The sequence below is a fragment of the Hipposideros armiger genome, unplaced genomic scaffold (assembly GCF_001890085.2).
Source record: "Hipposideros armiger isolate ML-2016 unplaced genomic scaffold, ASM189008v1 scaffold_619, whole genome shotgun sequence".
NCBI classification, from domain to species: domain Eukaryota; kingdom Metazoa; phylum Chordata; class Mammalia; order Chiroptera; family Hipposideridae; genus Hipposideros; species Hipposideros armiger.
In genome coordinates, this window is record NW_017731969.1 from 926,491 (window position 1) to 940,618 (window position 14,128).

Consider the following 14,128-nt stretch of genomic DNA (forward strand, 5'->3'; position numbering starts at 1 on the left):
CTCGGCCCCTGCCGAGTGCGCGCGCGGGGGATTGGCGCGGCCGCGCAGGCGCGCGAGGCACAGCGGGCGCGCGGGCCGGCCCCGGGCCTCCATGATGGAGGAGCGAGCGGCCGCAGCCGTCGCCGCCGCCGCCTCCTCCTGCCGTCCCCTCGGCTCGGGCGCGGGCCCTGGTCCGACGGGGGCGGCCCCGGTCTCTGCCCCCGGGTCCGGCCCGGCTGCTAAGGGAGGCAGCGGCGGGGGCAGCCCCGGTCCCACGGCGGGGCCGGAGCCTCTGAGCCTGCCCGGGATCCTGCACTTTATCCAGCACGAGTGGGCGCGCTTCGAAGCGGAGAAGGCCCGCTGGGAGGCGGAGCGCGCCGAGTTGCAGGTGAGCGCTGCCCCGGACCCCCGACCCCCCTCCCGGCCCGGCCCGGCCTCACCCGCCGCCGCCGCCGCCGCCATCTTGGAGCAATGGCCGCCGGGACGGCCGGGGGGGCCGGAGGGGACCGCGACTGGCTCAGAGCGGGAGTGAGGGGCAGTCCGAGGAGGGTCCTGGGGGCACCCGGGCGTCTCGAGACGGATGGGGGGCCCGGGGGCGGGAGTGCTCGAGTGCGGCCGGCCGAGAGAAGGGGCGGAGGGGCCCAGAACCAGCTGGAAGTGGGAGTGGGAGTGAGCGGACCGGCTGGCGGGTTCTTGAGAGTGGCCTCGGGGCCTGGCGGGAACCCAGGAGAGCTCAGCCAACGGTGCTGAGAGGATTTTTTGGAGGGGTTTGTGTGGGAGTGAGCAAAAGCTCTCGGGTGCCGAGGGATGTCCACCTGCGGTTGGAGATGGAGTCCAATGGGCACAATGTGGGAGAGGGGGCGTCGGGAGGACTTGGGACCCGTTGAGGGCGAGAGCAGTCCGGCCGGAACCAGGCCTGAGTAGGGAGAGGAAGTCACGGATCCTGGGACACAGGGTATTTCGGAGCATTTGGATAGAGGAAACTGAAAGACGGTTGTGTGAGGACTGAAGGGGTACAGGAGGGCCTCGAGGGGTCCCAGGATGATGGTGTATCCCCTCCCTGCTGAGGAGGAAACTGTGGGAGCTCTGGCATGTGTAGCTACCGAGTGCAGGGAAGGGGTCCCAAGGACATGCCCTAGAAGTCGTTGTGGAAGAGCTTGAGAGTGAAAACTCCAGTTTGGAGGTGTGGAGGAGGGGAGGATGGTCCTAAGATGGGAGGTGTGTGTAGGGTGGCAGGTGGAAAACCCTGAACTGGAGAGGGCGGGGGCGGGGTGTCAGGCATGTCCAGCGTGGAGAGAAGGGGACCTGGGATTGAGACTGTAAGGAGGAATCCGAGGATGTCTGGGATATGGCAGGGGGCGTATTATGTAGAGCAGGAAGGAAGTGTCTCAGAAGGACCCTGAGGGGCGACGTGTTTGTGGAAATCTCTGGGAACGGACCTCATGGTTTGTGGAGTAGTGCCCTGGGGGGAGATGCTCCCAGGGATGATGTTTAGAAGAGTCTGAGAAACTGAGCTGGGTTTTGTGACCTTGAGAAGTGTGGGTCCATTTGCAAAGTGTCCCAAGGAGCCTGGGCATCAGATTTGTGAGGATTTGAAGGAGTCCAAGCAATGGGTGGAGAGGAGTGTGAAAGTGCCTGGACTCTGGCATATTATTAGCAGAAGTCAGTATCTGCTTCTAGCAGCCCATCTTTTTCCTTCTGATTTGCTGTTTACTATCTAGTTATGTGGGGACCCAAGTAAATAACTGATTAGAATTTTGTCCATAGGATGAATAGAGAGCATCCCACAATTCTCCCACTCCACTAGAGATCTTAGCTGTGTGGTAGCTGAGGCTTGGGGTTGGGATTGGAGAGGAATCCTTATGTAAGTGCCCCTCGCTTTTGTGTCCCACTGTGTACTTTCCGGGCTCTTTCCAGGCAGCATACATCTCATTAGATCTTCTCAATACCCCCATTATTTAGGCAGGGCCGGTGTGATTGCCTTCACTCAGCCGTAATTGTAGCAGCTGCTGTTGTTGATCACATGTTATGTGTCAGGCACTGTATTAAGCACTTTACATACATGGTATCATTTAATCCTTGCAATATTCTGGGAGGGTAAGTGATATAATTCACCACCATCCCTCTTTTTATTTTAATAAGAATAGGAAATGGAGGCCCTGAGAAGGTCAGTGATTTATCTAGGATCAGGGCTTATGGGTGGCAGGGCTGGTCTGTGGGCCTTGAATCCCATGAGAAAACTGTTCCGCAGAAGCTGATTGGCCTCCCCAGGGTCATCCAAGCAGTCATAGTAGAGCTGAGATTGAATTTTGGTCTCTGGAACTTCACACCTGTGCACCCTACAGCACCCACCACACCACCTTCTCATCTTTCAGGCTAACGAGAGAAAAGGTGTGTGTTTATTCCCTCACTTAGTGGGTCCTTCTTGGAGTTTGAGAGGAACTTGTGGGTAGCACCCATTAGGCTGTCCTTGTTTTGGCTCTAGCATCACTTACTTTGTACTTTTGTTTTCTTTCGTTCTTTTACATTAGTAAAAATTCAAAGATCTTAGGTGTGTGTGTGTGTATACATATATGTATAAATGAAAAGAGAATGTCACCGCTTTGTCCCTCTCTCATTCTCCTTCCCAACTATTTATTGCTATAAAAGTAATTGAGCTCTGTGTGTAAACAGATCATATTATATGTATCACTTTAGGACTTTTTTCACATACTCCTGTGCCTTGGCGTTCCTTTTATATCAGCACAGAGTTTCTCATTATTTTTGATAACTACGTTCCACTAGATGTTTGTACCATAGCTCATTTAGTTTTACCCCTGTTGATGGACTTGTAGCTTGTTTCTAATTTTTCTCCATCAAAAAATGGCTGCAGTGAATGCCCTTATATTCCTGTGTATTCACAGTAAGCAGAATGGATTGGTGGAATAGTGGAATAGATGTGTTTATAAAATGGTGATTGATTCTGCCAAGCTGCTCCACGTTTATATTCCCATCAGAAGCACCTCTTTTTACAGACCTTTGTTCGGGCACTTATCACTTACAGAGGTGTGACTTCTCTTGAGAGATCCTTTATGGCCTGGACTGTGTCAGTTTTTTCTGATGAGCACTGAATACCTTTTCTCTGAGTACAGTACAGCTGCTCCCAGCATAGGAGCTGCTGTGCAGTCAGGGCTCAGTAAGTGTGTGTGGAATGGCAGAAAAGGCAGCTCCTTGTGAGGTCCTGCTGGGAAGCACCCAAAGATTGGAGCAGGGAGGTGGTGTAGATTGGGTCTGATAATAAGCAGGACTTGGGCCGGCCGAGTGGTGCATTAAGAGTTGGCTTGGGACACCAGCTCTGAGCAGCAGGGCCCTGGTTCGGATCCCACATTAGGGCCAGTGACGCTGTGCCCTCTACAGCTAAGATGGTGAACAACAGCTCGACCGGGAGCTGGGCTGCCATCAGTCGCTGGTGACGGCGTAGGCTGCAGCCCCTGCTACAGTGGGCTGCCCACTGCCGTGAGCTACCCATAAGTGGCTGGCAGCCAGCGTGAGCGGCCGGCAGCCGGTGTGAGCGGCTGTGAGCGGCCGTCCAGTGGCCGGCGACCTATCTGCCTCACCCAGGAAGAGTGCAATGATAATACCAACATGGACCAGTGAAACGACGTCCTCCACAACTAGACTGAAGAACAAAAGGACAGCAACTTGTCTGTTTCCCTTCCCTGACTCCCCAATAAAATCTTGCAAAAAAAAAAAAGCAGGACTTTGCCATGTGGGGGGTTTCTGAGAAGTAGGCAGTGTGGTTTCTGCCCTTCAGAAACTTTCAGGCTAAACAGAGGAAGCTAGTTTTGCACAGGAGACTACAGAATTGTGTGGCTCTGCCCATGATCTGTGGCACTTCTGGGAAGGGGAGCTTGTTGAGGACAGGAGGAAAACCTCGTGAGGAAATCTGACCTGGACATTCATGTAGGAGCAGTGACAAAGAGATGTGGCAAGTGTGGCAACAGAGAAGGTGTGGGGCTGGCCCCTCCCCACTTGCAGCCTCACAAGGGTCTCTGAGTGATGCAGCAGACTCATCCCTGAGGAGCTTGGGAATGAGGAGTGTAGGAGATGCAGGGCCCGATGGGACCAACTGGGAAGCCCCTCCCTTGGGGGCTGGGACAGAAAGGTCAGCAGAGGAGTGCAGAGAGGCATCAGTTCCTGGGAGGACAGATGCTAAGGCGCCTCAGGAAGCCATTTTGATGCCACCTGGCTGGAGAGAGGGAACAGCCGGAGGAGAGGCAGCAGCCATGTCTCAGAATGGTTCTGAGCTGGTGTTATGTTGTAACATTCTAACCAGAGGAAGTGGCAGTGGGTGGATGTGGTGAGGAGAGAACTTCCAGGTCCCAGACCTACCTGCCAGCCCACCACGGCACTCGCAGATCAGGCAGTGGTGGCTACTGGTGTTTGCTAGGTAGGAGGGACTGGCCACCAGCACTTCTACTTTCTGTGGGATTCCACCGCCTTGAGAGACTTCAACCACATGTTTGTGGTTCTCTTTTCTCTCTCTTTTGCCAGAGGAACTGGGAAAAGGGGACAGCAGAGCAGAGTGGGCTGAGTGATTGATGCTCCCATTTTCTTCTCCCACAGATAAGTTACCCGGGTGTTACTAGTCCCTCCTCCTCATTACCTCAGATTCCCTCATCCCTTCCCTGCCCCTGCCCCATCCTAGTCTGGACCACTGGGATTTCTGGGGCTCTCTTTGTCTCTGCCTTTCGCCGTGCCACCACACCCTACTTCCCCAGCCATCAGTTCTCCACATTATAGCTAAAATTACCTTTGTAACATTCTGATGTGGCTATACTGGCCTTTTTAGAGTCCCTGAAGTCCGCCATGCAACTTTTGTCTCTGTCTTATGCCATCAACACACTCTACTCCCCTGGCTAACTTCTAACCAGCCTTCTGGTATTAGCATAACTATCACTTCTTAACTCCAAAAGTGGGTTGGGGGTCCCTCCTCCCATAACATCCTTTGCTCATGCTGTGTTCGTTGTCATTGCTCATGCTCATCTCCTATGGTGGACTGAGAGCTCTGTGGGATAGGGACCACTTGTCTTCTCCAGTATTCCTCCAGTGCCTCACACAGTCCATTGCCTGTCATAGGACACCACCAGTGTTGGATGTTGGACAAACGTAGACTCTCAGCAGGCTGTGCTGGTGCCGGGAGGTGGGAAGCTCACTAATAGAAACCCAGGAGGGCAGGGAGGACAGTGAGGAGGTACCTCAGGACTTGTGTCTGGTGGTCAGCCTTTTCTTTCTTTCCCACCTTCTAAAATAACTCATGGACAGAGTAGATTTAGGTGACTGAGAAGATACACAAAGGACAGAAAATCAAACTTCTGAGATGTTGATCACAGTGAGTCCATCTGTCTGGCCTTAGATATTTATGTACGCATGTGTTGATTTAAAGTGTAGAGAGAAAAAAATGGTAAGGGGGGAAAGAAGTCCCATTCTCTCAATGGACAGATGAGGTTTCTTCTCCTTGGCATACCCGATGACATGTACTTATTCATTGTTTGTCCCACACCCGCCTTTAGAATATATATCAACCTCATCTTGTTCATTGCTGTATCCTCTGTCTACAACTGTACCTGATACATGGTTGGGGCTCAGTAAATATTTTGGGTAAACGAATGAATGAATGAATGAATGATACTTTTGTCATACATCAATGTGTGTATATCCTTTTTATCTTTTTAAAAGGAAGCCTACCTCTGCAATTATGCCTATGGAATAGATTCCAATAAGTAGAATAAGTTCCTATAATCCCTAAAGGTGGAACTGCTAGGACAAAAGGAATGTGCATTTAATAGTTTTATAGATCTAGCCAGATTGCCCTTTGGGAAGGGTGCATCAATTTATGAGCCCACGGATAGGGTTCGAGGGTGCCCATTTCCCTGGCCCCTGCCAGTGCCAGGCAGTACTTAGCGTGTGCTCAGTTCTCTGCTAACGTGAGGGAGAGACCTGGTCCCTGGAGCAGGACAGAGGTGGGCACAGGACTGTGCTGTGTTGCAGGTGCGCAGGGCAGATAGGTCAGTGTCCTTCGAGCCCCAAGAGGACAGCAGTGCGGGTGGGCATCTGAGAGGCTGCCGAGAACTGGCAGTCCTGGAGTGCGGCTTTGAGAGTGGGCACTGCTTGGAAAAGGTGTCTGGGGCCAGACTGGGGATTTCTGGTGGGGCCGCTAAAGTTCTTCAATAAGCACGTGATGTGCGGGGATTGGCTCCGGAAGATGCAGCTCCCCGGAGGAGCAGGAGGAGGCCTGTAAGCCACATACATACGTCCCTGCTGGATGGGTGTTGGGTCTCAGAGGGACTCTAGCTCCCTTCAAGAGCTGGGCACATGTCAACACTGGAAGAATGGACACGGAGAATAGAAATAATAAGAGGCAGGAGCTGGCATTTATTAGCCCTTCTTCTGTGCTAGGCCTTGGACTGAGGAGAACTTAACACATGAAGGGCAGGTACTCTTGCAAGCCCCATTTTCTAGAAGGGGAAATGGAGGCTCAGAGAAGGCCGATGACCTGCCTGTGATCATGCAGCAAGTAGGTGGCTGAGCTGGGCCTGGAGCTCAGGCTGACCCAGCCTGGAACAGTGGAGCACTTGGGGAGAAGCCAGGGATGAGCTTTGGCACAGGACTCCCGGAACATGGTTGGGGCCAGGATCCTGCCTCGCAGGCCGTTGGCCCAGTGTCTCCCGAAGACCTGTTGACAGACCAGAGCAGACTGGAGCAGCCCATGCCAGCAGATAGTGTGAAGCGGTTGGCAGGGGCCCTGGGTCATGCCTGTGACATGTCTCCCTCACCCTGGGCAGACTCCAGTGATGGTTGGTTCCTGCAGTGGGAGCCGAGTCGTAAAGTTTTTGTATTGGAGCGGGAGCTAAGCCAAGCCACCCACTCTTGTCCCTAAACTCCAGAAGTAGCTTCCTACGCCTCCCAGACACAGATGCTCTGGTAGGAATAGTGAGGCACCACCTCCACCAGCAGCCTTAGGGACGGCACCTGCCTTTGGGTGGGGGAGGAGGAGCCCAGGGCTGTTAATACCTACCTCCCCACCTTGTCCCTGAGCTGGCTTCTCCCTAGGAGGCAGGGGCAGGTTAGGCCCGAGCTGGCCCTGCTTTCATTTCAGGGGTTAAGGACTCCTCCTTCTCTCTCATTGTAAGTGACATGGCAGGGGACTCTGGACGCAGATCCAGCATGCCCTCTCATGCTCCACTGAACCCTAGTTCAGGGGTTTCACGCCTGAAGAAATGGCTACTGCATGTCATTGTGGGGTAGGCGCTGGCACTGAGCTCTGCTGTCTTCCTATTCCCTCTGTCCCCCAGGCTCAGGTGGCCTTCCTCCAGGGAGAGAGGAAAGGGCAAGAGAATCTCAAGGCTGACCTGGTACGACGGATCAAGATGTTAGAGTATGCGCTGAAGCAGGAGAGGTGGGCCCCGCTGTCCCTGCTGGGAAGTCCGTCCTCAGCAGGAGGGTGGGGGCTCGGGGGGGCTGGCTGCTCGCTCTCCCTTCCACCCAGGGAGGTTTGGGATCAGATCACCAGTATTGCATAGTTCCAGGAAAGGGGACAGAGTAAGATGTAGTAGGTGGATTCAGGATAGACACTAGTGACAATATCCATGATGCTGGTGGTGCTGTACACCGTATATTCATATTGTTTCATCCCTTCTAATAGTCTAATGGGTACAGGTGAGGCTTCCAGGGGGTGAGGACTTCTTCAAGGACTCCTAAAGCTGGGATAGCAACCCAGTCTGCCAGACTCCAAAGAGCGGGTTCTTCACAACGCCATTGGTGGTGCCTTCTCCACCAGGGCTACTTCCTCATGGGGAGGGGGGTGTGTGGGGGAGCAGGGAGCCTCAGAGGTAGGAGAGTGGATAGGAGGGGCGCCCTGGGATTTGGGCTTCCTGAGGTGAGTGCTGGCCCTGTATACTCCTCTGTGTCTCATTCATTAATCATTTGTTGTTCTAGGGCCAAATATCATAAATTGAAGTTTGGGACAGACCCAAACCAGGGGGAGAAGAAACTGGAACTGTCAGAACAAGGTACCCACCCTCAGATACTTCCCACTTGCCCCTCCCAACAAAACCAAACGTGCTGAAGGAGTGCCGAGATGGGCCGCCTCTTTCTCACTTTGCTCCATAGAAAGCAGAGTTGGCCGAAGGACTGGGTAGGGGTTGGATCTCACCCTCAGTGCTTCTCCCCATAGGCGGCTGTGCCAGGTACTGTGCTGGCCCCTGGGGGGAAATGGGAGGGTGGAGAGTGGTGAAGAAGGCCAGTCCTGCCTGCTGTCCCTCTGTGAGATAGAGACAGACGCACAAGGTCCGTTACAATCTCCGCTCCTTGAAAGAGGGATCAGTTCACCAGCAGGGCAGTAGAGAAGGCGCTCCAGGAGGAGGGAGGAGTGTGGTATGTTCGAGAAGGAGCTACTGGGTGTGACTGGAGCGAATGGCGTGGGGCGGCGGAGGTGAGGCGCCAGGTCCTGTCATGGCCTTCACTGCCAGGCTAATAGTGACTGTCGTTATGTATGTCAGACTGCTCCTACAAGAATGTGAATTTCACAAGGGCAGGGGGTTTGTTTACTGACGTCACCCGGGGACCTAGCCAGGCACGTAGTAGATGTCCGATAGCATATTTGATGAATAAAATAAATAGATATCTCATTTAATCCACACGACAATCTCAAGAGGTAGGTGCTGCTGTTGTTAACGTCATTTCCCAGAAGAGGAAACTGAGGCTCAGATAGGTAAAGTAACCAGCTCAAGGCCACACACCTGGGAATTGGCAGAGCCGGATTTGAACCCAGTCGAGTCTGCCCATTCTCTCAGAACTGGGCCCGCTTCCTGTGTAGGAAAATTAAAAACAGAACTGAGTCTGAAGATAGCCTGGGGATGGTTTGGGGAATGACTAGTCAGGAGACTAGCTAGAGATGAGGAATGCGGAGGGGAGAGTAGGTTTCAGATACTCAGAAGTGACTCCGCAGTACCCGTGACAGTGACGAGGGCGAGAAAGATGGGGACAGTGATGGGTATGTCGTGGTGCCCTGACTAACAGCCTGCCTCCTTTCTCACCACCCTCCAGTCTCCAATGGCCCCGTGGAGTCGGTCACTTTGGAGAACAGCCCGCTGGTATGGAAGGAGGGACGGCAGCTTCTCCGACAGTGAGTGTGCAGAGGGACAGAGCGGTACGGGGGTGGGGGGTGATGGGGAGAGGGACACGTCTGGCTTGGGAGATAAGCCTGAAGACTCCACAGTCCTTCCTGTCCCCACTGGGGACACGGAACTATTGGGATCCCTACTGGCCACAGCTGAGATGGCCTGTCACCCTGTGGGTGGAGCCCTGCCTGAGAAGAGGGTGGGAAGACCCACTGCAGGAGCCAGATGTAGGGAACCCTACACTTGGAAAGCAGCCCCAAATGCCTCTGTCACTTTTTTTTCCCAAGGGTAATGTTGAATTATTTTTTATTATTAAAGAGATTTGTGTGTGTTAGAAAACTTGGGAAATATAGGGAAACACAAAGAGAAAATAGAAATCACTCATAATTACACCACCCAAGGAATTTCATACCCTCATAAACATTTTGGCATATATACTTGTACTATCAGTCTCCCGTGGTTGTGTGTGTATCTGTGTGCGTGTGCGTGTGCTTTATAAATAGGGGCTTCCCCCCACACACAATATTTTGTAATGCATTGCTTTTGCTAAGTGTTGTATCTTTCCATATAAGTTAGTTGTGTTGCATCACTTTAAGAACTGTATAGTAGTAGTCTGTGAGGTGGGTAACAATAACTTGCTTTTTTTTTAGCTGAGCCATCCTGCCACCTGTTGGCAGCTCAGCTCGGGCCGGGAATCGAACTGACAACCCTGTTGCTTAGAGCTCGCACTCTTGAGTGAGCTCTTAACCAACTGAGCCGCTCGGCCGGCCCTAACAATAACTTTCTATAGCCAATCCCTTCTTGTATTTCATTGAAGGTGTTTTTATAGACAGTATGACAAACATCAGGAAGTTATTTATTTCTCCATTTCCTTGATTTCCCTAATATCTGGAAGTGCAATTTTTAGCTTAAAGTGTGTTCAAACAATAACAAAATGATTATAATAGACAACAATTGCCAACTACTTAGTGTGTGCCTGGCACTGTGATAACATTTGGCACATGTTGATTCTTCACGTAAATCCTCATGTGGCATAGCTGCTAGCATTCCCCTCACTTTCACATATTAAAAAACTGAGGTGCAGAGAGGGTATCTGTTTGCATAAGGTCACACAGCTAAAAAGTGGAGGGTCTGTGATGTGATCTCCAGCCGTCCACCCCCAGAGCCCAACTTCTTTACCCCCATGCTCCCCTGCCTCTCCTCTGCTGGAGACGGGGAGCCTCATACACACGCAGGCACTCGATGAGACAGCAGTGAAGGCAAGTCTTGTGTAATGTGCGGGGGCAGAGGTCCCAAAGGGACAGGGTCACAGTAAACAGAAAAGGGGTCGCAAGAAGCCTTCTGAGGACCAGCAAGGAATTTTTGGCTTGCACCTTTTTTTTAAATTAATTAATTAAGTTTTTTTGGCTTCTGTCTTTTGAAGCCACTGATAACCATAATTTCTACCCCCCCACACACTTTTTTATCTTTTAGACCAGTACCAATTGGCTTCAATTTTTTTGTAATTGCAGAAGTAATAAATGCTCATTTGTAGAAGTGAATAGTAAGTTGCAAAAGTTCCTCTTATGTCCCTAGTCCTATTCTCCAGAGGTCACTGACTGCTCATAAGTTTAATACGTATCTTTCTTGGCCTTATGGGGAGGGGGTGGCATATTACGTACGTACGTGTGTGTGTGTGTGTGGTCTATACTTATGCACTCATTAACACTTCAAACATTTGAATTGTATAGAACACATAACTTACAATTTTCCTTAAGCTGTTTGTCATGGCCATCTTTTCCTGGCACTCTGCCTCGTTTAGTTTCTGCCTAGCAATCCATCAGTAATTGGCATCCACAGCCCTTGTCAGTGGACATGCAGGTTGGCCCCTGTGTTTTGGTCTCCTGCCCAACATCATGGCGAGCATCTGTGTAACAGCACTGTGTCTGTGTCTGAGGCTGCCACTGGCAGTAGTCTGGTAGGTGAAACAGCAGGGTCAGGGATGTGCATATTTAAAATTTTGGTGTATAGTCTTAAGCTGCCCCTCCAAAAAGGCTATCCCAAGTTGCTGTCTTTTATATACGCCTGCAGTATATAAAGAAGCCCCAAGATGCCTTACCTGCACTGGTTCTGCCTCCCTGCAGGTACCTGGAAGAGGTGGGTTACACGGACACCATCCTGGACATGCGGTCCAAGCGTGTGCGGTCCCTACTGGGCCGCTCATTGGAGCTCAATGGGGCCATGGAGCCCAGTGAAGGGGGCCCCAGGACCATGCCAGGCCCTGGGGGGCTCAGCGGCGGGGAGTCACTGCTGGTGAAACAGATCGAGGAGCAGATCAAGAGGTGAGCCCTTGGGCCTGGCGGGCCCACCCCTCTGCCTCCTCCCTCCTGATGAAGGCCATTGCCAGAAAAGTCAGCTGTGCTCCTGGAGGCTCTGCTGGCCACTTCCTTCCTGGAGCATATTCTGGGCTCGTTTGTTCCGGAACTCTCTGCCCCTTCATTGTGGGAGCCTGATTCTGTTCCGGGTCTCCTGCACATACTCTCCCATGGCCTCGCCTTTGTGCTGATATGCACATGTCTCATCTCCAGCCTGGCCTGTCTGCTGAAGTTCAGGCCTGCACACCCCTCAGCAGACATTGACTCGAGGAACTGCCGAAGGCAGCCCCTGGGCTGCATGCTAGGACCTGGCAGGGAACAAGACACGCAGTCAATGCTCTCTGGCTCTTACTCATTCTCTCATCTGTAATTGTTATCCATCAGAATAAATACTGAGGTGTTAGGTGCTATGAAGAAAATGCAGGGCAGTCAGGAAGAATGGGGGAGAATTAGAAACGCTTTGGATGAGGTGGGCAGGGAGGACCTCTTTGTGGAGGTGATGTTTGGACAGAGAAGTGCATGGAGGATAAGCTATCCAAGCAGCTGGAGGGAGAATGTTCTGGGCAGAGGGAACAGCAAGTGGACAGGTTTTAAGACAGAGGAGACCTGGCGTGTTTGGGAATCATGCGTGGCAGCAGTGGGGCAAGCATATGGGGCTGTGGTCTGCGGTGAGGCTGAAACCTCAGGAGTCAGATCAAACGGCCTCACCGGCCATGATAAGGAGTTTGGATTCTGCTCTGAGGGTTGTGGGAAGCCAGTGGTTTCCAGCCGGGGTGTGATGTAATCTGATACACTTGATCTGCTGTGAGAAGCAGCGGCTGTATGAGGGCACGAGTCCGGGCAGGGAGACCAGTTGGGAGATGACTGCAGTGTCCAGGTGAGAGATGGGGGACGTTAGGTGGAAGGGCAAGAAGTGGTCGGCTTCTCGATGGGTTTTTAGGGTAAGTTGACATGATTTACAGTATTATATGTGGGGGGAGAGGAAAGAAATTATGGCTGACTCCAGGGTTTGGTCTGAGCAGCTGGGAGCAGCACTGGCTGAGATGGGGAAAATGAGTGGCATGTCAAGGGGGCCATTTAGGATGGGTGGAGTTGGAGGTGCCTGGTGACCCCAGTGCTGATGATGAGTGGCCAGCCTGGAGCTGGGGGTTGGGGGACCTTGACTTCTAACCGTAACTAGTTCACCAGCACATAGGTTTTTGAAAGTTATAGGACTTTGTGGTCACCGAGGGAGAGAGTGTAAATGGCAGGCGCAGAAAGGAGGTGCGAGGCTGAACCCTGGGGGCTCTCCCCTGACTAGAGGCCAGAGAGAGAAGCAGGACGAGACTGAGCCAAGGCAGCCAGTATTGGGGGAGGAAACCCCGAGAATGGGGTCCTGGCAGTTGAGCTCAGAGGTCTTCTGCTGGAAGGCGGTGCACAAGGAGGCCAGGAAGTGAGTGCTGGACTGGGCAACCTGGAGGAGAGGTCTCTACCAGGCAGTAACCGTGTACCTGGGCAGTGGACAAGAACCCTCTAGAGCATCAGCCTAGTGTCAGGAAAGGAGGCTGTTTGCATTTATCTTAACTTTGAATTCCACCCCCTTTCTACGTGGAGTCCGGTTTGACAAATACTTCCTTTGCTAAAACTTGTCACTCGGTTGGGCATTAAACAGTAGGCCAGAACCAGGAGCGCCATCTGTCAGTGGGCAAGTGCAGGCTCGCCCAGGGCTAGGCTGGCTGTAGGACCCCAGCATGGGTGACCAGTTCCTCTTTCCTGCTGGGGGTGTCTCTGCCACTCACCTCTCATGTGCTTGTGGTTTGACCAGGCCATGGGAATGGGGGCTGCAGATTCTGTGGCACTTTCTCATGTAGCCCTTCTGACTCAGGACATGCGGGGACATGTCTGGTCAGGGTTGGGGGCTAGTCCCCTGGAACTCAGGCTCAGAACTCAGGAGTTGGGCGCAGTCTGTGGTCAAAATGAAGGTTTGATTTGGGGTGACCGTCTGTCAGACGGAGGCTGGGATTTTGGCCCTGTGTGTGATCAGTCAAGGTTCCTCTGGGGTCAGGGTGGGCTCAGCCCCCCTGAGAGCTGGGTCCAGGCTCTGGCCACCAAGCCTCAGTGTCCTCCCATCTGAGTTTTGTCACTTGGCAGGACTAACACCCCCCTCTGCCCCCATCTTGGGCAGGAATGCGGCAGGCAGAGATGGCAAAGAGCGCTTGGGTGGCTCGGTGCTGGAGCAGATCCCCTTCCTCCAGAGCTGTGAGGATGAAGACAGCGACGAGGACGACGAACTGGACAGCATGCAGCACAAGAAGCAGCGCGTGAAGGTGAGCCATGAACCAGAGGATGCGCCCCACCCCTCCCCTCCCCTCTTCTCCCCTCCCCTCCTCTTTCCTCCCCTCCTGTCCTCCAAGAGGACCCTCTGGTTTGTGTACCAGCAACAGGGCACCCCTGTAGGTGCCTTGGGACTACCTCCGGTCTGTGTTGGCCTGATCACATCCTAGAGTCCCCATCTCCTTGCCTCAGTAACCTTCAGAGGCGCTTAGGTCTTTACTGTTAGGTCCCACCTCTACCCCACCTGCAGTGCACCCCTGTTCTCTCCATCCTCCCTTCTTCAGCTCAGGTGTTCCTGAGAGGCCTTTCCTGAACTCTGCA

At 52.9% G+C, this 14,128-nt stretch overlaps 1 protein-coding gene across 1 annotated transcript in view; it reads left to right on the forward strand.

The window, feature by feature from the left end:
* The first annotated feature begins 15 nt into the window (after positions 1–15).
* Positions 16–14,128, forward strand: part of STRN4 (striatin 4) — a 32,173-nt gene continuing 18,060 nt past the window's right edge. Inside the window, exons 1-6 of the mRNA XM_019625203.1 lie at positions 16–367; positions 7,314–7,417; positions 7,957–8,030; positions 9,067–9,145; positions 11,264–11,461; positions 13,659–13,800. Of these exons, the coding sequence (XP_019480748.1) occupies positions 92–367; positions 7,314–7,417; positions 7,957–8,030; positions 9,067–9,145; positions 11,264–11,461; positions 13,659–13,800 (873 nt within the window). The 5' untranslated portion in view covers positions 16–91. The remainder of the gene's footprint in view (positions 368–7,313; positions 7,418–7,956; positions 8,031–9,066; positions 9,146–11,263; positions 11,462–13,658; positions 13,801–14,128) is intronic.